General features: G+C 38.3%; 2 protein-coding genes across 5 annotated transcripts in view; one reads left to right on the top strand and one right to left on the bottom strand.

Annotated features, from left to right (window-relative positions):
- The window catches only part of LOC149034781 (supervillin-like), a 74398-nt gene that overhangs the window by 18241 nt on the left and 31501 nt on the right, over window positions 1–24656 (top strand). The window lies entirely within an intron of this gene.
- Window positions 78–23239, bottom strand: LOC149034784 (uncharacterized). Its single transcript, XM_089194458.1, has 6 exons — window positions 22391–23239; window positions 13430–13583; window positions 12276–12437; window positions 11937–12014; window positions 6138–6205; window positions 78–5651 (listed from the first exon to the last, which is right to left on the bottom strand). Exons 2-6 carry the CDS (start codon window positions 13524–13526, stop codon window positions 2097–2099), a joined length of 3960 nt encoding a protein of 1319 aa, XP_089050584.1. The 5' UTR covers window positions 13527–13583; window positions 22391–23239; the 3' UTR covers window positions 78–2096.

Raw genomic sequence — 24656 nt, forward strand, 5'->3', positions numbered from 1 at the left:
AGCATTGAAGTCCCCATAGGATCTGCTTTCTCTTCATCTTACGTGCATCCTAAGAACATGGAGACAGACACTGTAAATCAACGCAGTTTTTGTATTTTATACACTCTATATTTCTCTTACACAAAGAAGTAAAAAAATAAGCACAATGGAAACTGCATTAAATCGTTCAAGGCATTAAGTAAAATACGCGCTAAACGGAGACGCTAAAATGAACCCATTTACTCCCAAGACTGATCATAATTTAAATTCTCCTCACGGTATTAATACACCGACAAACATGGTGTCAATAACAATTAGAGAAAATCCAAACTGGAGGATAATCTTTTACTAGAAACGTAATGTTACATCGAATTCTCGGAACAAGCGACAGCAAAGAGAAACACATTCTTATCAGTTGGGAGAATTTTTCTTCAGAACTTGGGAGTTCGTGAGTTAATTAATACAAACTAAGATAAATGAACAATTATCTTCAACTTAAAATAAAATAGCTTCAAAACACTTCGCACGAAATACACTGACATTATACAAACCATGTTTAGTTAAAAACTGTCCCAGCATGTCTTTAACACCCTAGTTACATTGAACCAAGTGTGAGGTTAACTATTACATTTTATACCAGCATTTACCAATGGTAGTTACAATAATCTGCAAAACTAAGATTTATTTTACAAAGCTTTCTTCTAAAACAGCATTGATACAGTATATCTTAAAACTTTTGACCACATAACGGGTTCTAATTACAAAGTGTGCTCTAAATACCAAACTATAAATTCTTAAACCTAACAAAGATATTATCTGACATCTTCAAATCATGCTGAGGGACATTTAAAGCGATGAAAAATTTTGAAGAGGTGATTTTCAACAATTAGAAGTTTTATCCTGAAGCCCTGAACCTTTTCAACTACGCACTAGGTTTACATTAATTAATGAGCCTTTTTACCAAAATAATTCCCATTGAGGACTACATGGCTTACGTTAACTGCTTCTCTCATTTATGAGCGTAAATATTGTCCTACTAGAAAAAACAAATTCCATGTCACATACATTAAAAGTCACATCTATGGAAACTTTAATTATAGTGAACTCTGCGTCCCTCTTTCCTAGTTTAGATTACATGGACAATTTCTAGCCTCTCTGTCGTCGTTCTTTAAAACAAACGGATCAATGTTTGGTAAAACGGACAAAAATTGGCCAGACTCGTTTGACTGAAAACAGGGTTGTAGCCAGCTTTTTGACTAATTGTAAGCCTCTTCCCTCACAAATTTCAATTTTTGTTTCAATATTTGCAAGAGTCATATTATCTTTTAGTAAAAGTCAAGCGGGCAGAAAACAATTGTAGGCCGGGCCTACGGGACTAGAGGCTGGCTACACCCCTAAAAGTAGGTGTAATGTCTCTAACATATGGTTAGTAAATTTAATAACATCATCTCTGATGTTTACTTCTTCAAAATAAGCTTAGAATGGCAATCTTGGCACTGACAGAATTAGATTGCATTAAAATGGATTGAGCTGAAAATGGTAATCAATTTTTTTTGTAAATATGAAGGTAAATTGTAACAAAGTAATTTAATATGTAGAAAACGGTCTAAGATCAATTCACATATTCAATTCACATACATATTCAATTAAAGTTTTGGAAATAAAAATTCGCCAACTTTTGCAAATGAGGAATTGTTTCTTTGCTTATCAAAAGCCTAGAGCATAAAGGTAATTAAAATCCGGTGGAAAAGCCCCTGGTTGGGTAAAGAAATAAACTTTAAATTATTTTCCATACAACTGATTGTAATACAGGAACAGAGCTGAGTGACATGTTGGTGGAAATGGAAACCTCGTTCATAACAGAGGCCTTGTTGCATTTCGTTCTCTTCGCAAGCATGTAAATTTGTTAAAGTAACAAAAAATGACAATTCCACTAATCAAAATATAACGAAATAGACTGGTTTATTTCTTCACCATAGTAAAGTTGCACATCTCAAGTTCCATTTAACAAAAAAATAAAAAGTAAAGAAAAATAGCCAAAAATTGTTTAAAATAGAGAAACATTCAAACCTTCCAAGTTCCTACTTCATTCTTTTGAGATGAAAAATAAAATTTTCTCATTTATTTGATTTTCTTTTCAAATTTTCTCTTTCCTTTGCCATGAAGTCAAACGTGAGGTCATCTCCAATCAGCATAAAGGGCGCCCAGTATTTGATTTCGTGGAACTCATCTGATTCTCTGAGGCTTTTCATGGCCAGGTTCAGTGACTTGCTTGTAGGTTTACCTTCTGCAAGGTGTTGATAAAAGCATTTCATGAACTGGAGAGTAGCCTCGTCATCAATCGCCCACAGGGACACCACAACAGACCGAGCACCAGCCCCCATAAAAGCGCGCGCAATGCCAACCACACCTTCAGCCTTGATCTCGCCCCGACCACTGTGGCAGCAACTGAGCACAACAAGTTTGGCGCGAAGTTGAACATTCAACACATCTCTAATCGTTAAAATATAATCCTCCTTCTCCGTAGGCACAGTAGATATTCGGTCTAGGTCAGGTGTAAGAGCAATTTCGCCAGTTTCCGGACATCCGTGTGCCGCAAAGTAAACTAAGGAAACGGAACTGAGTCTTTTCAACACCTCACGTTTCGTGGCTTGTCTGCCAGTGATTGGCGTGATATTCAGAATTTTTCCGATCATTTCTACTTCTTCTTTAGCACACGGAAGCTGCTCGAGGACTTTCTCTCCCTCGCTGTTAGTAACCTCGGATACCCACGGATCTCCTACAAGTAACGCACCACTGCTTTTGTGATAATCATCTGGGCAATCGGCAATGAGTCTAAGACTTGCTAACGATGGAGCGACTCGGATTGTGAACGATTCACACAGGTATTTAGAATTACCATCCTTCAATGCAGCGTAAGGAGCGATCCACAGGGGTCCATCAGGAATAATGAGTAGCTCATCCCCTTCAATCAAGTCAGCCACCGGCTTCATAACGATATCATACAAAGTGCTCAAGCATCCGTCTTGTTGGATGTGAGGTTGAGGGTTGGCTTCTTTGGTTTTCTCATCCACTTTTGAACGGCCCTCCCTCAAAGCATCTAAAGATCGATTCTCGCATCTCACATTAGAACGAACACCAAGTTGTGTATAGACACTGAGCATGAACGACTCAAAGGGCTGGCTAGATTCACTATTCTCTGAAACATAACCTTTGAGTTTACTTTGTCTTAACCGAACTTGTTTTCCTTCGGACACAACCCAAAGATTGACGTTAGCTTTGTCCACTGCCTGAAAGACAGTGTTTGATGGAACGTTTTTTAAAACTGCGCAATCTTCATCTTCTCCCTTGTGGTGACTTGTTCCACCACAAAAACTGGATTCCATGAGGTCGGTCAGAGCTTGAGCTCGTCCTTTCTCAGCAACAAATAAGGCTTCATCTACATTACCTTGTTCTACGAGAACTCTCCACAAACCCGTATACGCCATTTGATGCTGATTTCGAAAATTAACTTTCCACTCATCTTTAGATTTTAGAAGTACTCTCAAGGAATTGAATAAGTTTATGCTAGCTTGGTAATGTTCAACGGCTTTTGGCAGTCCACCTTGAAACTCAAAAACCCATCCTAATGAACAGTAGGCCATTGCCTCAAAGGATTTGTCTCCTACTTCTTTAGCTATTTTAAGATTTAGGTTGTGGTACTCTATGGCTTTTTTGAAATCACCCAGACTAAAATAAGCATTGCCAAGATTGCCATAAGCACCACCCTCCCCATGCTTGTCTCCTACTTCTTTAGCTATTTTAAGATGTAGGTTATGGTACTCTATGGCTTTTTTGAAATCACCCAGACGGTGATAAGCATTGCCAAGATTGCCATAAGCGTTACCCTCCCCATGCTTGTCTCCTACTTCTTTAGCTATTTTAAGACGTAGGTTGTGGTACTCTATGGCTTTTTTGAAATCACCCAGACTGTCATAAGCATTGCCAAGATTGCCATAAGCTTTACCCTCCCCATGCTTGTCTCCTACTTCTTTAGCTATTTTAAGACGTAGGTTGAGGTACTCGATGGCTTTTTTTAAATCACCCAGACTGTCATAAGCATTGCCAAGATTGCCATAAGCACCACCCTCCCCATGCTTGTCTCCTACTGTTTTAGCTATTTTAAGATGTAGGTTGTGGAACTCTATGGCTTTTTTGAAATCACCCAGACGGTGATAAGCATTGCCAAGACTGCCATAAGCGTTACCCTCCCCATGCTTGTCTCCTATATCTTTAGCTATTTTAAGACGTAGGTTGTGGTACTCGATGGCTTTTTTGCAATCACCCAGACTAAAATAAGCATTGCCAAGATTGCCATAAGCTTTACCCTCCCCATGCTTGTCTCCTACTTTTTTAGCTATTTTAAGATGTAGGTTGTGGTACTCTATGGCTTTTTTTAAATCACCCAGACTGTTATAAGCATTGCCAAGATTGCCATAAGCACCACCCTCCCCATGCTTGTCTCCTACTGTTTTAGCTATTTTAAGATCTAGGTTGTGGTACTCTATGGCTTTTTTGAAATCACCCAGACGGTGATAAGCATTGCCAAGATTGCCATAAGCGTTACCCTCCCCATGCTTGTCTCCTACTTCTTTAGCTATTTTAAGACCTAGGTTGTGGTTCTCGATGGCTTTTTTGAAATCACCCAGGCTAAAATAAGCATTGCCAAGATTGCCATAAGCACCACCCTCCCCGTGCTTGTCTCCTACTTCTTTAGCTATTTTAAGATTTAGGTTGTGGTACTCTATGGCTTTTTTGAAATCACCCAGACTGTCATAAGCATTGCCAAGATTGCCATAAGCACCACCCTCCCCATGCTTGTCTCCTACTTCTTTAGCTATTTTAAGATGAAGGTTGTGGTACTCTATGGCTTTTTTGAAATCACCCAGACTAAAATAAGCATTGCCAAGATTGCCATAAGCACCACCCTTCCCATACTTGTCTCCTACTGTTTTAGCTATTTTAAAATCTAGGTTGTGGTACTCTAAGGCTTTTTTGAAATCACCCAGACGGTCATAAGCATTGCCAAGATTGCCATAAGCGTTACCCTCCCCATGCTTGTCTCCTTCTTCTTTAGCTATTTTAAGATGTAGGTTGTGGTACTCCATGGCTTTTTTGAAATCACCCAGACAGCCATAAGCATTGCCAAGATTGCCATAAGCGTTACCCTCCCCATGCTTGTCTCCTATATCTTTAGCTATTTTAAGATGTAGGTTGTGGTACTCTATGGCTTTTTTGAAATCACCCAGACAGCCATAAGCATTGCCAAGACTGCCATAAGCGTTACCCTCCCCATGCTTGTCTCCTTCTTCTTTAGCTATTTTAAGATGTAGGTTGTGGTACTCCATGGCTTTTTTGAAATCACCCAGACGGTGATAAGCATTGCCAAGACTGCCATAAGCGTTACCCTCCCCATGCTTGTCTCCTACTTCTTTAGCTTTTTTAAGATATAGGTTGAGGTACTCTATGGCTTCTTCTCCCCGATTATAGAGATCTATGTCTTTCTTGACATCACCTGAACTTGCACTACCATGGTCATGACTAATAGGATCTTTTTCCTCCATGGACTTATTTCCCACTTCACTGACAGACTGAAGTCTTAATGACAACAAGATCCTATTGTTTTTGTCAATCTTTTTTATGTTAAGGGTAAAAAATGTGGAAAAAAACAAAAAAGATTATGTTTCTGATCATATTGATATGTAATAGTCCATTTTAACATTTGCGTGCTTGGTTCCCAAGCCTCTGAACAAGAGGGATGATAAAGGGTGACCTTGTTATGATAAAAACATTGCTGCTTTTTAAATGCAAACTACTTTGTTATTATCGTTTCTAGACAAATTTGGTCTGGAAATTAAAGGATTATTTAAACTAATGTAACAGTTATTGGCATGGATAGTAGAACTAAGTCAAATTGGCTAAAAGGAGTAATTTCATTAATAAGTCATGAGGTAATAACGTCTCCTATATTTTTAATCACACACACTTAAAGTATATGAGCTGACAAGTTCCCATCATAATTAATACCCTTCTTTGTATTTTCTCCCTTGAAACATCAAATTGTGGAAACTTTTTTTTTATACCCACGGTTAAAAATGAACGATTCCTTCAGAGGATACAACTAGTCCCTTATCACACCAACTGATTGCTTCTTCAAATCTCTTCAATTCAACACAAGCAGCGGCTCCTGTGGGCAACAACACAAAGAAACATACTAATACTGTAGCTCAATTCTGAGAAAAGAACCTGAAACCATTAAAATCATTACAGACCAGGGCTGGGTTGTTCAAAGCTGGGTTAAGATAACCCAGGATTAGTATAAAATTTGATTTAAGATCTGAAAGCTTGAAGAAAAAAATTCAGCTGAAATCTTTTTGTCTTCAATTTTTTGATTGAATGCTCTGAAAATAAATGGAGAAAATTATCCTCAAACAGCTTTTGAACAAAGAAAAATAGAAACCTAGATTAAAATTTAACCCTGGGTTAACGCTAATCGGCCTTCGAACAACTGGGCCCAGAAGAAAAAAAAAGACAAAACAAAACAAAACAAAGAAACTAAACGGAAAAGAAACTTCTTCTTTCAGTCGTTTATTACTTTCAAGATTTGCTAAAATCAGGACATAGGGCTCTTGTACAGAACAAAACAGTCATTAGCCTATACTTTGATCGTCTATTATCATTATCGCACAGTTTACAATAAGGAAACTGTAACAGGAGAGGAGATTTTAAAGTCACATATCGCCTGCTTGTTGACGTACAAGTTCCCGAGTGTAACAACTTCGGCTTTTCCATACCGCGCATGACGGGAAACTCTGCCCCCCTTATTTGATAGAAATAACAATAGCCCCATAAATTCATTAACTACGCCATGTTTCCAGAAAATAAGACTGGAAAATGTTTTTTCCACTTTCCCCCATCAAGAAATTCCACGTATAGAAATAGTATTTGTAGGGTTACTGCGTGACTTTTCATGAGAAGTAAAAATTGTTCATCTTTTTTTTTCAAGAAGATACTTCTAGAAAGTTCTTAATCCTTCTGTTATCTTATTTTTCTGTTTTTTGACTGCAAATATCATTTGCATTTGCTATTATTTTCGCTGATTGTCATGGCCTTTCCTGCGTGCACGTGCGAGCTAGTTCATATACAGGACTCTTTCGAGTTTCTCTGGGTGGTGTCGGGCTTAGGTGTGTAGGTCTGGCTCAAAAGATATCTGCAGGCTGCAACACGGCTTCCTATGTTTTCTCCTTTTTCTTCATTTGGATTTTAATTCTCTTGCTTGCATTATCACACATTTATGTTTTTTTATTCCCTCAGCACGTTCCCTCAGATTTGGAAGTAGGCCGTAAAAAGTCAATATTGACCAGAACTGAAATCCTTTTCTATCACTATTTGTTTCAGAGAACCCCCGTCATTTGTGACTTTATTTCTCAAGAAAATGCGTTTTTATTTGCTATTTATTTCCATTAGAACACGAAACTAGGTCCTGATAAGTTTTTTGTCTCGTGACTCCCAAAAACTGTGTTTGCGACAACATCAATTGAGAAATCAAAGGCAATTACGCCTGAGAAATTCGCTTGTAGCCTTCTACCCGCAGAAGGCAACTCCATATAGTAAAACGTTCTAAGACCTCTGTAAACTAGAGACATTGGGCGATGTTGAGGAGTGAAATATTTACACTAAATCTGTGACCCTCAAACGGATCACGTACTCGTACATGTAACGTCCGGAAAATGTCACGCATGTATAACACCGTAGGAGCACCTGGCGTATTCTATCCACTGACTTTAATAGTAAAGAGACAACTTATTTACTATTTGTTTATGAGCAAGCTTATTTACCCTACTTGAAAAAATCCTTGATGAAGTCTTCTATTGTCAGACGAAACGCGTGGGAGATAAATACAAGTTTTTACTTTCTCAGTTCGTGCAGTGATGCTCACTAGTTTGTTCCGTCAAAAACGCTTTTAATGTGAAGTCACGTCGACCTCGACAGAAAAATTAAGCTCACCCTGTCATAATCGATGGTTTGATACCGTAAGTACCAATTTAGGTACATCATTGGGCTTTGATCACAATGATAAAAAAAGTGCGTTTCCTTACGCTTGCCACGTTTGTTCTTTGGAAAATTATTTTACTGGAGGGCAATGTCCCTTACCTTGGTGCGTCTTGACTCTGGCCGACGAAAATTATCGAGGTGAACTCCATGAAATTCTAGTCAAATGTTTTAAAAACTTTGTCTACCCTTGATTTGGCAAAGGCAAATTCCGAACGGTATTTCAAAACATTTTATTCATTAGTCAATTTATGAACTGTTTTATAGCAGCCCGAGGAAAAAACAAAATTGAAACAACCGGCGTTTCGGTCAAATGAATTCCAATTTTTTCAACAAGGAGTTGGTAAGTTCATATTTCCTAGTAAATTTAAGTGGGGGTCATTTTTTTGTGACAGCCGATAAAAAGTAGACATCTCTGAAACGTCTCTGAAACTCTTTTTAAAAGGAGTTTACACTTCCAGTAATATTTTCCTCCTTCTCGCAACAGCGCAACAGACATTTTAATCCTATGTAGTGTAGGTGTATCAGTTCTATTACGTCTTCATAGTGATGCCATATAAGAAATCGAGTGTCTAAAAAGCCCTCAATTCAATCTAACACTCGAATTGATAAAGTCAAGATGGTGCAGTTGTCTTGTTCCTTTGCAACTAACTGTAGAACCAAATGTTGTTTTTCTCGCGCTGGACAGGGACGGCAACAGCTCATACCTCTAAATTCGTGGGTATACAGCTTAAAAAAAGCATTTGAGAGACGTCGGTGTATCCCAAACATGCGTTTCGTCCGAGATGGAGCTTATTCTAGCGCGTATTGGCTTATTTGGAGATTACGAAGGCCGCGATTTCACGATGTACCTCAAATATCGTGCACAACTTGGTGTGAGATTCCATCCTTCGGGTTCGTAAATGCCAGTATCCTCCTCATAAAAATCGGAGACATAAAGTGAGGGAGAGATGAATCTGCAGATGGCAGAAGAAATCAAAGCTGGTGGCGAGTCTTCCTGGTGGCGGCAAGGTGACTGTAAACCTAAATAGAACGCTTACTGTAGCTGCTATCTTAGAGTCGGCAATGAATAAGGAATTAAGAAGGGCAGGAAGAGCGCTTATCTGAACATCAGTTTTCCTAACTGGTGATTTGTGACTGAGATGAACTTTATATCATAATTATGATTGCAAGGGATACGCAGGTACTGTAGAGGTGCTCACATAGATAGAGGTGGGCGATCCTCCCTCAGACTTAGGAACTGCGACAAGTTTATAGCGCAGACCAACTGGCACGGTTTGAAGCACCTCAGGGTCTCACTAGGCTCATCACATAAGAAACCTTCAGCAAACTAATCGTAGAAGCGGGTGGTTATCAGCAACATGCACAGATTTCTGAACGTGGGTCATCGCGAGAACTATACCCAATCCGTCATAGACGGAACAAGAAAGCGAGATATTTTTGCTAAAAGAAGGATGTATCAGGACGTTTCAGTCATTGGCTTCCATCCAAATGTACCTTGACAAAGACAAACACAGTGAAGCCACAAAAAATTCCGCCTAGGATAAGATCAAGAGGAAATGGACTAACACCGGCTTGCCATTCTATAGGGTATGGCTACGTTCAAGGTCGGACCTCAGGTAAAAATTCTGACGAACAATCCTTAACTAGCCAAGTGCACTTTGGATGGGCTCTTTGGAAAACACAAAAAACAGCCACCTTTTCTCAGAAAGCAGAGAATTATCTCCTAGACGTGTGCTGGACAAGGGAGGAAACTAGTAAGGCAACCGCCTCTAATGTGATTTCCCAAATATCGAGAGAGTTTAAGAGACAACACCAGTCAGAAATGTTGTCTAAGACTGACCGGTTGATACAGCAGCAAATCGCTCGATACTTCAGCCGGTTATCTGCCGTAACAAAAATTGGTTTATTGATGAGGTCCCCCTCTGTAAATATGAATGAGGACGGAGAGGCCGCTGCCAATGATCTAGCTTCAGAATTCGAAACTGACCGAACAAGGCAGAAGATAAGGAGGGACCTTGCAACATTTAGACAAAGACTGCAGGAGAGGGTACAGCTGCTATTAAGCTAAAAAAAAAAAAGGCATTTGCATCTCACTTTTCTTTCATATTTATTGTCTTTGCTCACGAAAACAACTGGCTATGTCTTGGGATTTCATCAAGGGATATTTGCAGGAAGCCTACTCGTCAAATTACTGCTGGCTCATTCTTATTTGAAAATTTTACAAGTCACGCAATTAAACGCCGGCGACACTCGATCTAGAGAGATGTAGATTTATTTGTAGAAGTAGAATGCTTGAAAAAAATATGCAGATATTTTACGATCGAAGCAGGTAAATAATCATAGTGAGCTGCAGATTATTTTGAAATTGTTATCTAGCAGACAGCATGAACAACGCGCTTGAATAATTCCTACGGAGAGTCATCGGGTCACACAACAGATGTTAGCTTAGCGGAGTTCTGCATGTAAATGTTCGATGGCGGTAAGTGACAACGTCAACACTATTTTAATTTTATTTTCGGGATAGAAGCACAGTTTTTAGTCCGATAGAACTATTGATAGTTGCTCTCGAGCGAGAGCGCAGAATTTCTCGTCTGTAAAAGCCGAAGTTGTAGCACACTGGAACAATTGGTAATATCAACCAACACGCAGCATGTGACTTTAAAATCTCCTAAAATGAGCAATGATGATGATTAACAATCATATTATAGACTAATGAATGTTTTGTGCCGTACAAAAGCCATATCTGCTGATTTTAGCAAATCTTCAAAGTAATAAACGACTGAAGAAAGAAACGCTACGATTTTCCCATTGATTTTTCGTTTACATGCATCTCTCTAAAAGTGAAATTTTCCATTCCTACAAAAAATCTCGAAAGTTTTTCACATTTGTCACCTTTCTTGATCAATCATCTTGTATAAAGAGCTAAAAGAATATAGGTTTATTTTGTCAAGTGACCGCCTAGAGCAAGAATTGCGTGACAGGTGTAGTTGAGAGAAACTTGTCACAGTCGCAGTTTCTAAAAGGTATCCACGACAAAAATACCGCAGTGCCCAAAGATTTTTTTGATGATTTTCAGAGATGAAATGATGGGTTATAAAGGGGAATTAGGATTAGTGTTGTAGCTTTCTGGCAACGGGAGATATTTGACCTCAAAGTTGTCAAATATTTGGATAAATCGAAAAGTCTAAAACCAAAGTCGTATATTTGCCTCTGTTGATTGACAAGCCGTCGATCAAACTGACTGATACTCGCAGCAGACATTAACTAAGGATGTAAAAATATGTGTGCAAATCCTCAAAGTAATCGGTTAAATACCATCGCAGTGAGAGCTTCATACATTTTACCTATTTGAAGCGATTTCCTTGGTGAAAACTAAGAAAAACCGGGGGGTGGTCTATCTCCCCCCAGAAAAAAAACAAAACAAAAAAGTTTGTCTTTTGAGTTTTGGGGTAGACCCTTTAAACTGGCAAAGTTTCATTGAAATCGGTGAGATGGCATGTAGCACGACTGCCCGGTGCTCACGTGGACACGCTCTTAACATATCTGACACCTGTGACTCATTGAACTTAAGGAACTAAAATATTCATGCAGAAATTTTGCTTTTCATTCCGCATTGAGTTCTTCATCCCGTTCAAAATAATATTCTCATCATGATTAATGGAAAGTATTGGCGTAATAATGGCGTAGCAGTCAAGAACTGGATTTAAATGAACATCAGGGTGGTCTCGACCTCTTAATTAAAGTCAATTGAGACAAGATTGAACTCCATTTAACCTCATTTAACCTTAGAGTGTTGAGTTCTTTTATTATTATTATTATTATTATTATTATTATTATTATAGTAGAGCTAAAAAATATCTAACCTCTCGCAATTGCCTCAAGGAAAGTTGGATTTAACTCAATGGCTGCTTTTGCGTCCCTTAGTGAATCCTGGTGATTTCCTGTTATTGAAATAAATATCTTTAATTAGCCATACATGTTGCAAACCAACTACCATTACTATAATTTTGGGCAAAAATTGTGATGCTCATTGATATCTGGGGTAAGAGGTTACTTCTTTGTATATTTGATAGGCCAAGATAAGATCTAAATTTTTCCGGGCATGCATTCAAAATTATCACCTTTTTCAGAAAACTACTACTGACAACTCAATAGCTTCAAAATAGAAAAAAAAATGCATATTAAAGCTCTCATCATCTTACCAAGTTTAGAATGTGCAATAGCCCTCTTGTTGTGCAGTTTGGCCTTCAGTTCTTTGTCATTGCAGCTCACTTTAATTCCTTTGGTGTAAAAATGAATAGCATTGATGAAATCTCCTTTCTTGAAGGCCTCATTACCCTCATTTCTATAAACATTAGCTGTTGCTGCAAATCAAAAATAATTCGAAAAAAATTTAAATATAGGTGTCAAAGTCTGTGGTCGTAGTTAATATTTATTCGTGTATAATCAGAGCTGCCAAGATCTGGAGATTTAAAATCTGCAGATTTTCAATAGTTATGATGATGCCAATGATGTAGGTGACAACATGGGTAAGAATAATGATGAGAGTTAAGCATCACTCAACTTGAGGCAAACCCCTGAGCATTTAAATGTTTGGAGATAGGTTTCCTAAAATTCCCATTCCCTGGGCACAATTAATAAAATGTTCAAATGCCCCACACAATTTTATGTAAAAGGCGAAATAATTAGCAATTTCACTTTCAACTAGTTGATCAAGCTTTAAAAACTAATTGACCAAGCTTTAAAATCTAGACCTTGAAGCCTTATTTCTTCTGATGCATTTGTTAGTGAAAGTGCACTATCTGCCTTAAACACCTCCATATTCAATAATAATTAACACTTGTACTCTACTGGAAATTAGATGTGACAGTTTTTATTCAAATTCCCTAACGCCAGGCAGGGTTAAACCCCCCCCCCCCCTACCTCTTTGGCTTGGATGAAAATCAAATGCCTGTGGGTTGCTCAAGGAGAAGGGAGGGAATGTTGAAGGTTTCAAAGTAATGTTTCATTAAAATAGAAAGATGATGGTGATGATGATGGTGATGATGATCATGGTGGTACCCATGATGCAAACTTACAATGGATGTTACATGATGATCAAATAAAGTCTTAACTTATTATAACTTTGTGTTAGTGCTTTGAACTGTTAGTAAAGAAAATAGCAAAACTTTCTGTGTCATAGATCTTCTCAATGAACAGCATATTGTAATCATAGAAGAGAGTCATGACTGGTCAAGTATCCTTTAAAGCGGTCATACACTGTATATACCCTTTTCCACATCTGCTTGCATTCTTGAAACTGATCGAATAGAAATTGTTCTAACAATAACTGAAGCCGAAGTTAAACCTAGCTCACTTCGTAAAGTGTCCTCGTCAAAATCTGGTGCATTTTCTTTTTCAGGTAAGTCTTCATTTTCACATGGAACTTTAATTGGACTTCTTCCGGTAGCCATAGCAACTGTAAGAAGACTGATGCTTCTTAAAAAGTTGTTCTTTTAAGTCAGCCTGGCCTGAAAAAAGGTGATTGACAATGGTTGTAAACATCAGCTCAACATATTACCCAGTTGCAAACTGTAAATATTTTTTCCCTCCTGAGAATGGGAGGGATACATAGACACAAAATCAGAAGCCAATTGAGAGCTAATGTCAACATGCATCAGACAAACAGCGGCAAGTCGCCCATATTCGTTTTCGCTCCTACTTTCATATTTTGTATCCCAATATGTTCTAATAATTGTGGTGTATTTTTTTTGTGAAAATACATTTTAGTTTTTGAGAAATGATTTTTTTCGTTCGACCGCTCAAATATGCAAATTTTCATTCTGAATATTACCCGAGTTGTGTGACCTCATGTAACAAATTTACTTGACCTCCGGCATTTCTGTTGGCACAATCCTTTGTTTTATCATCTAAACTTAATCCCCTGACATTATTGAGGCTGGTAAAACGATATTTATGTTTTGGTGAATATTTTTGTCCGACATACTTTTTCTATGTCGAAAAGTAGCATCAAAACAAAGACAGTTTTAACAGTGACCAATAAGACAGAATCTACTGAGCTTCTAGCTTTTATAAGACAAAAGGATGGTTATAAGGTTACTGTAAAAATTTTCTTGTGTTATTGTGTTGTTCTATCGTGAGACGAACTCAAAGTCCGGCAAAATTTACTTGCTATCGACTTTGAAATATACATGGTGTGCCTACTTGTCGCCACCCTTTATTGGCATATCGAGGCATAAATCACTACAATTTGTAAAAAAATCTAACATAACACTCTTACCACTTCTTGCCGGGAGCCCAGGTTTTACGCTGTGTTTTCCCCTATCCCAGTTATATCAGAAGCTAGTCACGCAATAATTGATACCAACGCAAATGAATATTTACCCTGTATAAAGATTTTTGTTTATGTTGAATTGACAATATTACAATATGTTACTTTTGTGGTCACTAATTGTTGTTTTAGTGGCAGCGTAGCAGTTCAAAGCGGGTTGTTGCTTCAACGCTATTGAAATTTATAGTGTTCTGGCAGGAAAGCAAAGCATGATGCTCTGGGAATAAAAACTCTAAGGGGCCTTTTACATGATATCGGAATGAGTTTTGTTCAAGAATGAATTTATCTCCGTTGCCACATAATACCAGAGTAAATTATTCGAAACGGGTCATTTCTGAAGGAGTTTATTGAGGTTTTCATTCCAGAACGAAACATTTATTCTGGACAACCTTTTGTATCTGTGTAAAGTAAACGCGGTACGACACTCATAACTTTTCATGTGATGAAAGAATTTGGATATATATGTATTACTCGCGTTGTTGTTGTTGTTTTTTTTTACATTACCGAGCAAATTTCAAGTGATAATTTCAGGAAGTTAGAAGCAACAACAAAAGGATTCATATCAAAGCGAGGTGTCATTCTCAGTCATACCTGATCGGACACCTTGAAAACAAAGGATGACACGCAAGCAGTTTACTGCATATTTGACACGAAAATAATTCTGATGCCTCTTTGAAAAGAGAAAAAGGCTTGAACAGTAGACATCGCAAGATCTTTGGCTATGTTTCAAAAGAATACTTAATGCACTAGAAGTGCACACATCGAGTTCTGGATGCACTTGAATAGTCTGTTTAACAAATGCAGAAGTACAGTTATTTTAATCCCTACCAAATTATGTCAAGATCAACAAAACAAAAAAAAGTACAGCCGTCCTGCCTCGAAGCAGGACAGATTTTGTCCGCATAAAAATCTGACAGATAAGTGCCTAAAGTTTTTATAAGTAAATAACCAGTTTACGTGAATTTTACGAGGTGAGACTGACAGCTCGTGGTTGGCAAATCACATCTTTTGTTTTTAGGTGCTGACAGGGTTGGTGGGGGAGGTGGGGGAGGAGGCAATCGGAAATGGGTGAGGATGCTTGTCGTACCTTTCAGGGGTCAAAATCAGTGATCTGGTACCTTTTACGGTGTCTCAAACTTTACTAGCTGATACCTTTTAGGGTGTTTTTTCGCTCAATAAAATACCTGAAATAAGCATTTAATAAACACTAGGACGATTTTAATGATCTGACTTGAGCCTCTAGAACACATCGATAAAGAAGTTATCATTTTTGGGATTTTTCAATTTTTTTGTGTTTAAATTGGTACTTTATAGGGGTAGATATCAGTTGTTGCCACTCCCACACGGACTCAGGTACCTTTTATAATTTTATAGAGGTCGTTTTCGAAGTTCCCAGCGCGCATCCTCGCCCTCTTATATATATGGGTTCCCCGGGGGTTGCTGATACGTGCAGCACACTTGAAATTTAGCAAGGACAAATTTTGATGTGATTTTCGGTGAAGAGAAAAATGTTTTGTCAGCGCCTTGTAGCTACTACGGAAGGGCCCTTTACCACTGTGTACTTAATTACGCCTCCCGCCAGATGACAGGAAGCCTACAAAGTGCTCAGACATTAGTGTAGAAAACTCCACCTCTGTCTGGATTTTTGAAAATTTTTTTGAAACTCCGCCTCTGTCTGGATTTTTGAAAATTTCAAGATTTACAAAAGACAGCCCTAATTGTCTGAGATAAACTGGGCAGAAATAATCATCTGTATGTTGCAAGTTCATATAATTTTTAACAGCAGCAATTGAAATTATTAAACCAGAGGCTGTGATAGGTAGTTAGGTAAAGTCTGTATTTAAGAGTGGCCCATCCAGGCCCTGAGCTTATAATCCTGGATTCCTCACATGAAGCAACTAGGTATTACTACTCCTCCCTGGACATGATGACAGTCCACCCCATGGTTATCCCCCCCTCCCCCCTCCCTCTTCCCTCCTGTCATTTCATCAGGTTCCCCTGACTAATTTCTGGTACCCATTTATACTCCTGGGTGGAGAGGGGTACTGTGCGAATAAATTATTTTGCACAAAAACAAAACACATGACCTGGCCAGGTTACAAATGCAGATCTCTTGACCCTGACTCCACCTCACTAATCATAAGGCCACCATGTCTCCACAAGAGGAGAGAGTTTATGCTGAATCCTTTCTCACAAGAAACAACTTTTACAAAACCAAAGTAAAATTCTCTTATCTGATTTTTAAATAGGGATTACTGGTCAAAACTTACAAAATATGTAATTTTTTTATTCAATTTCCTCCAGTTGAACTGACATCCATCATTTTGTGCAGCTGGTAGTTAGTTCAACTGGACACTTATGACAGGAAAAACAATGAAATATATACACTAATGCTTGCTGATGTATGTTGATATGGATTTCAATTTGGTACAGGTGCTGATGTTTGTGGTTTACCAGTATATGTGTATTAAACTAATTGTTTTTTAAATTATTTCATGTTTACATTGTTTTGTGCACAAAATTGATTTGTCTTTGATGCTAACTTTAATTATCCTGATAATCAAGACTGGTTGTTTTTCAAATATCATAAAATCCTTGCTGGCTGTCTTCACTTACAAAAAATCTCAAGACATGTAGAGTAACATGGAAATCAATTGTTCTGGAACTCAAAATAGCCTGAGATACATGTACAGTGTTGATCATTTTTCCGAAACCCAGTACTCACTTCTTACTAACCATTCGAGCACGAGTCTTTACCAGGGAATATTGGCCCAAGATTACGGCAGTATAGAAATGTCATAGTGCCAATATTTCCCAGTACAGCACAAGAAAGCAAGGTAATGGTCATGCAGTAATGTCACTTACACTAATCTAGTGTATTGTGAATTTTCTGGCCTCCAAGTAAAAACATAGGCATGCGTAGCATGCAAGAGTTATTTTTCTTTTTTTTAACCGGGTGGGATGAGATGGGACACTTTGTGTACCTAATGTTTTCATTTTTGTAACAGAAAAAGAGCGTAACTTTATAAAAGATCGAAAATATTGCATTACTTCACCCTTAGAGAGAGAGAGAAAAAAAGGTAATTTAGCTGAACTCACACAGGTATCTTGTGGACTATTTTCTCTACTGTCTAAATACTTCTAAGCAAAAATAAAATGGATTGATGCCACGCTTACTGTTTTCTTCTTCGCAGCAGTTGTTTGGTCTCGTCACACAACGCCATCTATTCCCCGACGGAGAGAGAGCGCGTAGCGTGATGAGACCAAATAATAGTTGCGAAAGAGACCACGCTTACTGCCGTACCTCCAACAGAGAGAAAATCAAAATTATTCGTCTACAGTTAGATGCCTGAAAAATATAATTCTATGTAATTTAACCACGAAAAGCAAACTGAAACTTTATTGTATCTCCAGTAGACTCTAACCAAAGATATACTACAATCTCGACCAAATGAAGATACATTTCACAAGAGAAAAGGATAATATTTGAGAGAGGGCTCCTTGATTGGTTGTTGCCTATCTGGACTTTACCCACTGTGTGTGAAATACCTGATAAAATGCAGGTTGTTTACAAGGAATAAACACGCAATTGGATTAAGTCCAAGGTAGTTAAAAGCCGAGTTTATTCGTAGAAAAAGTCAGAACGCGGATGAATTGCGTTAAAAGTTCACTATCAGTAGCATTTAGTGGGAATTTTTTCCAGTGGGGTTGGATATTGAGGTAAGAAATTGTGATTAAATGCAGGTTGTTTACAAGTAAATGACACGTGATGGAGCGAAGTCTAATTTGGCAAAATGGAATTTAATTGGCGAGATAAAATTTGTAATCAGTAGACTAGGTCAGGGAAGCAAAAGAAAAAGAAATATACATATCCCAAAAGTCTGCACACCCCCTCCCCTACTGCCTCCTTCTACTTGCTTTTCTGATGGTAATTTCGTTTCTAAGTATGAATTTACTCTATTTAAGACGACAAGGTAGTTTTCCATTACGAGAAATCCGAGATATCGATCATACTTGACCTCTCCAGGCCTTGGCCAAGAAACAATTATTAAGAAATGTGTGGGATAAAAAATAAATTTTCAAAATCTTCAACGATCTTTCATTTTTACGAATCTTCAAAATTTTCCTGCCAAGATCGTTCAGGATCTTGGCAGGAAAGTAAAAGATCCTTGGAGATCTTGGCAAGAAAATGAGAGATCTTCAAAGATCTTAACAAGAATTTGGAAGATCCTCAAAGAATTTTCAAAGATCTTTAAAGGATCTTTAAAGTTCTTGTCAATATCTTTGGAGATCCAGACAAGATCTTCGAAGGTCTTGACAGGAAAATGAAAGATCTTTAAAGATCTTGGCAAGAAAATGAAAGATCCTTGAAATCTTGACAAGAACTTTGAATATCTTTAAAGGTTCTCATAAAGATCTTGTAGGATCGTTAAAGATCCTTCAAAGATTTTTACCAGAGATGTGTCACAACAAGGCGAAAAATATAGAAAGCGCTCGCCGCATCGGCCTTTTTTTTTTCGTTGTTTTGCTAGCCACTTTGAAAATTTAGTCAGGCATTTTAAAGTAGGTAATTCAAATGTGATTTATTATAGTGTATAGATCGTTTTCAGTCACGTGACCACTTTACAATTGGCCGCCATATTGGTGCACATGTAAACAGTGAACTCGTATCGCGTGAGCTCTAAAAAAAGGTTTTGTGTGCGATTTTTGGCTGTGGAACCCGAACTGTTCGTGATAAAGGAGTTTATATGGCAATAACTCCTTCAGTTGTAACGAATCAAGGCGACGAAATAAGAATTCTTAGCGAGGAAAGGCGAAAAAATGGATTTCTGCCATCAGCCGAAAAGACCTCACGGACAGCATTTTGGAGCACGGACGAGTCTGTGGTAGACATTTTATCTCAGGGAAAGCTGCAAAACTGTGGGATAGGTACAATCCAGATTGGATTCCAACCCAGAATTTAGGCCATAATAAATGTGATGCCGCAGAAAAGCTTCAAGCAGATCTAGAAGCTGCCGGGAAACGAGACGAGAGGGTCAGAGATCGTGAGATGAAGCGTGTTGCTGCAGAAAATGAAAAGCGGCTCAGGGAAGAAATCGAGGCCAAGCGACAAAAAATTGGCGAACCAGGGGAAAAGGTCAGTGACATTTCTTTCAATTTGGACTCAGCGATGGAAGTGGAAACTGAAACAGGAACAGCCACTCAAACTGAGGAGTTCGATTATTTATTTCACATCTCGACTGCCAAACCACCATTCGATGAGGCTTACTTCGCAAATGACAACGAGAAGGTGAGATTTTACACTGGATTGCCTGCTTATGATGTCCTGCAAACAGTTTTACCGTATGTTTCGAAATTCGTTGTAAGAAAGTCGCCAACTTTGTCACAGTTTCAAGAATTTGTTCTCACTTTAATGAAACTTAAACTGAACATGCCAATGCAGGATCTTGCTTACCGCTTTGGTATTTCCATTGCAACAGTTTCAAGGACATTCTCTGCATGGATGGTCGTCCTTGATGCTAGATTAGCCTTTCTCATAAGGTGGCCAGAGCGTGAGGACTTATGGCAGACCATGCCTCAATGCTTTCAAGTTGCCTTTAGCAACAAAACTACAGTAATTATTGACTGCTTTGAGGTCTTCATCAATAGACCGTCCAATCTCATGGCCAGAGCATGATGTGATGTGATGTGCGTGACTGTTGGCTTGGTGTTTGTTGTCATGTGCGTGACTGTTGGCTTGGTGTTTGTTGTATCCAAGACCATGCGCGCAGTTTATTGTTCCATCTTTCTCGGTAATGATCCAGATTGGAATCAAGGCCTCGTTCATCCGCTGAGAGTGCCGCACTTTCGCCAACACGACAAACTTTCTTGCGACCATATGCCCTTGCACGTTGTAAACAAACCCCGAAACCATTTGATTGTAAGCTTCCAGACTGCGAAAGGCTTTAAATTGCTTTTGCGTGTAAAAGCTGGTCTCAAGAACCAAATAACAGAGTAAATCTGTCGATTCAACCGGCGGAAGACAGTCAGGTTCGAAGTGTTTCCCCTCTATCAAGGCAGGATCGATTCCAATCGTCGAGATTTTCTTAACGTAGCGCTCTCTGACTTTCCCATCCAGCTTTTTAGCGTAATCAATCAGACAGTGGAATTTGAACAATATTGTCAGGATCAGACGAAGAATTTTTTTTTCCTCGGAAGCCATAATTTTCGACTGTGAACTGAGAAGAATTATAACTTTGGACTCTGTTTGCATATATTTCTTACTGAAACACGTGACTCGGATGTGCACCAACATGGCGGAAATTATTTCTGTGACGTCACGTGAAAACGATCTATACGTAAATACGCTAGTCATAAAATCAGCAGTCCACTGTTTGCAACTCTGCACAATTATCATGATGGGAAACTTTGTTCGACGATTTCCGCTTGCTGAGAAGTCTTTCCACTTGATACAATTTTACTCCGAGTTTACATTTCCTCTTGCCTTGAAAAGCAACAATAATCTACACGATATTTACTTCTTACCGATCGCACTATGTTGTTTTTGCAACCACACCTTCGGGCATGCTCCGTAGAACTTTGAGTACACCACAGTCAGGAGGTATGGCACTAATGGTAAATGGTATGGCTTCACCTCATTTGTTATTGTTTTGAGTGATTGCAAATCAAGGCTAGATCTCAGGTTTAAAGTGTTCATACTATGAAGCATCTAGTACGTTATGCCACTATAACATCATGTATTTTTTTCCCAGCAAAGTTTTACACCCCTTTGTATTAGTTAGGCTGTTAGATTTGAGATTATAACTGATTATTGTTACTGTTTCCCATTTACATTGTCATTAGTAATTTTATTCTTGGCATACTGAAATGTATAATAGTAACCAATTTATACTAACTGTGTTAAGAGTTCATTCCAAGTACATGAAGTTACTACAGTAAATCATGAACAGCAGTTTAACTAAAAAGAAGCAATCTGCAATACCACTTGGTAGGCTATGATTCCATCATGATTCCATCATGATCACCAGTTTGGAAGGTTGCATCTCTAGCTTCTTGCAGTGACAATTCTTGGTTATGTGTCAGAGTAGTAATTGTGTCAGGTACCGAAATTGCATAGTCACTCTGCATGTATTGAACATCTTTTAGTTATATAAGGTCACGCATAAATGAGTCAGGAAAGCGATGTATGCTGCACAACATCGATGTATGACATCCAAAATCGATGTATTCCAGATGAAATTGATTTAGTTTATTTTAAGACTTGCATTATAGCGCATAACAATAACGTATATATCCATGTTCGATATTTTGTCCGTACAAGAACCTCATAGTGCGAGCTGGATTTCAGCTTATTTTTATTTTCCACAGGTGTGCTGATAAATATTCAGTTACGCTGTGTTCTTCATTAAACCAATTAACATTTTTTCAAAAGAAGTCAAATGTGCGTTAAATAATTCGTATTTTGATTTGTCGCCTGAAATTTTCCTCTGACTGAAAATACCTGCCAAGTTTTGCATCATTTAATAAGCAAGGAGCGTTTTTCATCTTCCCTCGAAACGTGTGTTTGTGACAACTGCTTCTTCTTTCAATTTCTATAATGCGAACAGGATGTAACACGTAGACGGTAGTTTATAATCAAAATAAAAAGGAAAAGGCTTCAGATTGTCTCGTAACACTCAGTTCTCTTGGTTCTCAATAAATATTCTTCTGAAAAAAATGGAGTAAGCAGGGACACAGCACTTTAGATCGATAACATTTTCATAACTTGCTCTTGTCTGCGATCATATGGTCTAGTGTGTTGTTGCCGGATCACTTTGCTGAAAGACCTATATGAAACCAAGACCCCACGCCTCATACCGGATTGTCTTTATTTTACAATGTAAAAAGTTTTTTTTTGTTAATACAAACTGGCAATGTTACTGATGGAACACTGCGAGTGGGTGAGACAAAAATACACTTGGTTTTATAAATTATTTCAGAGCTTACCTCAAAACGACGTTTCGTCAACGACGGAGCGTTGAATTCGTCCTCAAGAACCTGGTAAATTTGTAAAAATTTTGCAAGACCGAAGATATTTTGATGAGTTCTTCAGAAGGTAACTTAACACGAACGGTGTCGAGAGGGTACTCTTTTCCTAGTGGTCTCACGACGTAGAAGTATTTGATTAAATTCCTCTGAAATTTAGCTCGCGGTAACGTAGAAGCAACGCTTCGAGCTTGCAACAAAAGATGTTCACTCGACCACGACAGGATGCAAATGACTCACTATTTGTTTACGACCATAATGATGTCTTTACCATTGCGTGACGTTCTCGGAAAAAACAGATGTTGATGATGTAATACGTTGTGGACTTTCCCGAGGAAATGAGTCTTAAACAGAGAGTAATACAGGGGCGCGCGCAGATGTGTATTTGATTGGTGGAATACAATTCAAGCACGTGAAAAATTGCCTGATGTTCATGTAGTGCTTGGATTGGGTATGTTCTAATGAACTTTGGACGTTGTTTTCATGGTACGTGATGAAATATGAGTTGTTTGGCGTTTGCGTTATGAGTAGTGGAGCGGTAACAACACGTTCAACTTAAAAATGATACAATAAATGAAATGCGAACCTTTCATATCCCGATAAATCTCGACCTTAATCGACGAGGCTCTTGCGAAGGCAACAAACCATTACACTTATCAAATGAGCCCAAAATTTCTGATTAATGTTATTCTTTGTGCACAGCCCCCTGATCCGTGACATTATTTTCAAGAACGCGGACATGCGTAGCATGGGTGGGTTGAGATGGAACTCTTTGTGTACCTAGTGTTAAATTTTTGCAACAGAAAGAGAGCATAACTTTCAAACGGACGAAAATATCGCATTTCTTCGCCTTAATTGAAAGAAAAAAACTTAATTTATCTGAACTCATACCACAGGCGACCCAAACTTCTGCTGTGAGATGATCATCTTGCGAAATAAGAGTCGTGGCGAAATTATAATCGTCTGTCTGACAATATTTATGACCACTCATGGGAATAAAAGAATGTTGTCCAAATTTTCAATTAAAATTTCACACCTTACTTCCACAGGGTATCGCTTGTTATCTGACCGCTTACTAAGTTAAAAAGGAACCCGTTTTAACGAGTTATCCATTTCTAAGTTTACTACGTCGTAGAAAGCCAGAGCAACACACTGCATGTCCGAACGCCCGTTCCGAGAAGCGAAAATCCAAGCTCAAAATGATCGGGCGGCCACAAATCCAACGCAGAATTCAAGCACATATACTATAGTTTCATTTCAATTTACTACAAACTCAATCTTCCCCGTGAAACCGATGCTAAGCCGCAATTTGCTTCAAATTCTCGAAATTACCTCTAGACTACCTTGCCATGTAATAATGAAGAAATGTAAAATGGTTTCCGTGTTTACATAGCCTGATGTAAACACGCGGGAGGTTGGGAGAACACGAGATAAGCGTAGGAAACCACGACGCGAAGCGGAGTGGTTTCCAGCTTATCGAATCAGAACGCCAGAATCAAATAAAAGTTAGCAATCTTCGTCAGTTAACTGCAGGAACGTCTACACTATTTTTATTTCACTTTTACATGCTCTCATTGGCACTCTTAACATAAAACATGAGAGGTAAGTCTTTCTAATATCAGAAACAAATTCGTCTCGGAATATATTCACAAAAATTTTGCTGCAACGTGAACATAAACTATTACTTATCTTATTCTCATTTTTTGATTGCATATCCTTTCGAGGACTTTAGAGCCCGGAGGGTAAGTGGTACCGCGCTGGTTCAGGAGATACGTTTCCAGTTTCTTTTCCTGAAAGGATTTCTCGGATTTTTTTTATATGGCGGTGACATACCTGAGTATTTTTACGAGTTGTGCCGTATTTTGCCTTTCCCCACAGGCTCGTCAAAATACAAACAAGGAGTGAGAATACTAAGCAAAGCTACACTCCAAAAAATCTAATAATTTATTTATGATCCAACTGGTTTTTTTTCCGCCACGTCTTTCTGCTCATTTCTAATAAGGCGGGAAAAGCAAAGCATAATGCTTGCCACTGTGCGAGGCCAAAAGCAACCAAAATATACTTAATACTTGGAGTAGAAATCTCCAAAAAACTCAGCATACTTTGTATACACATACCTTAACATTACTGACATACTTCTCGAGCGCTTCACATAACAGTATTCTCTCACTTTCATACGATTTGATTCGCTACACTTCATGTGATTATTTTTATTATTATTACATGT

Source organism: Pocillopora damicornis, chromosome 14, assembly GCF_964200805.1.
Source record: "Pocillopora damicornis chromosome 14, jaPocDami1.2, whole genome shotgun sequence".
NCBI classification, from domain to species: domain Eukaryota; kingdom Metazoa; phylum Cnidaria; class Anthozoa; order Scleractinia; family Pocilloporidae; genus Pocillopora; species Pocillopora damicornis.

Bases quoted from the DNA above. Each gene is read 5' to 3' on its own strand.
- LOC149034784 (XM_089194458.1), bottom strand. From the start codon at position 13,526: ATGGCTACCGGAAGAAGTCCAATTAAAGTTCCATGTGAAAATGAAGAC. The intron at 6,206-11,936 runs GTTAGATATTTT...TGTTGCCCACAG, and splicing joins CCTTGAGGCAATTGCGAGAG to GAGCCGCTGCTTGTGTTGAA. The intron at 5,652-6,137 runs GTATCCTCTGAA...AACATAAAAAAG, and splicing joins GGTGTGATAAGGGACTAGTT to ATTGACAAAAACAATAGGAT.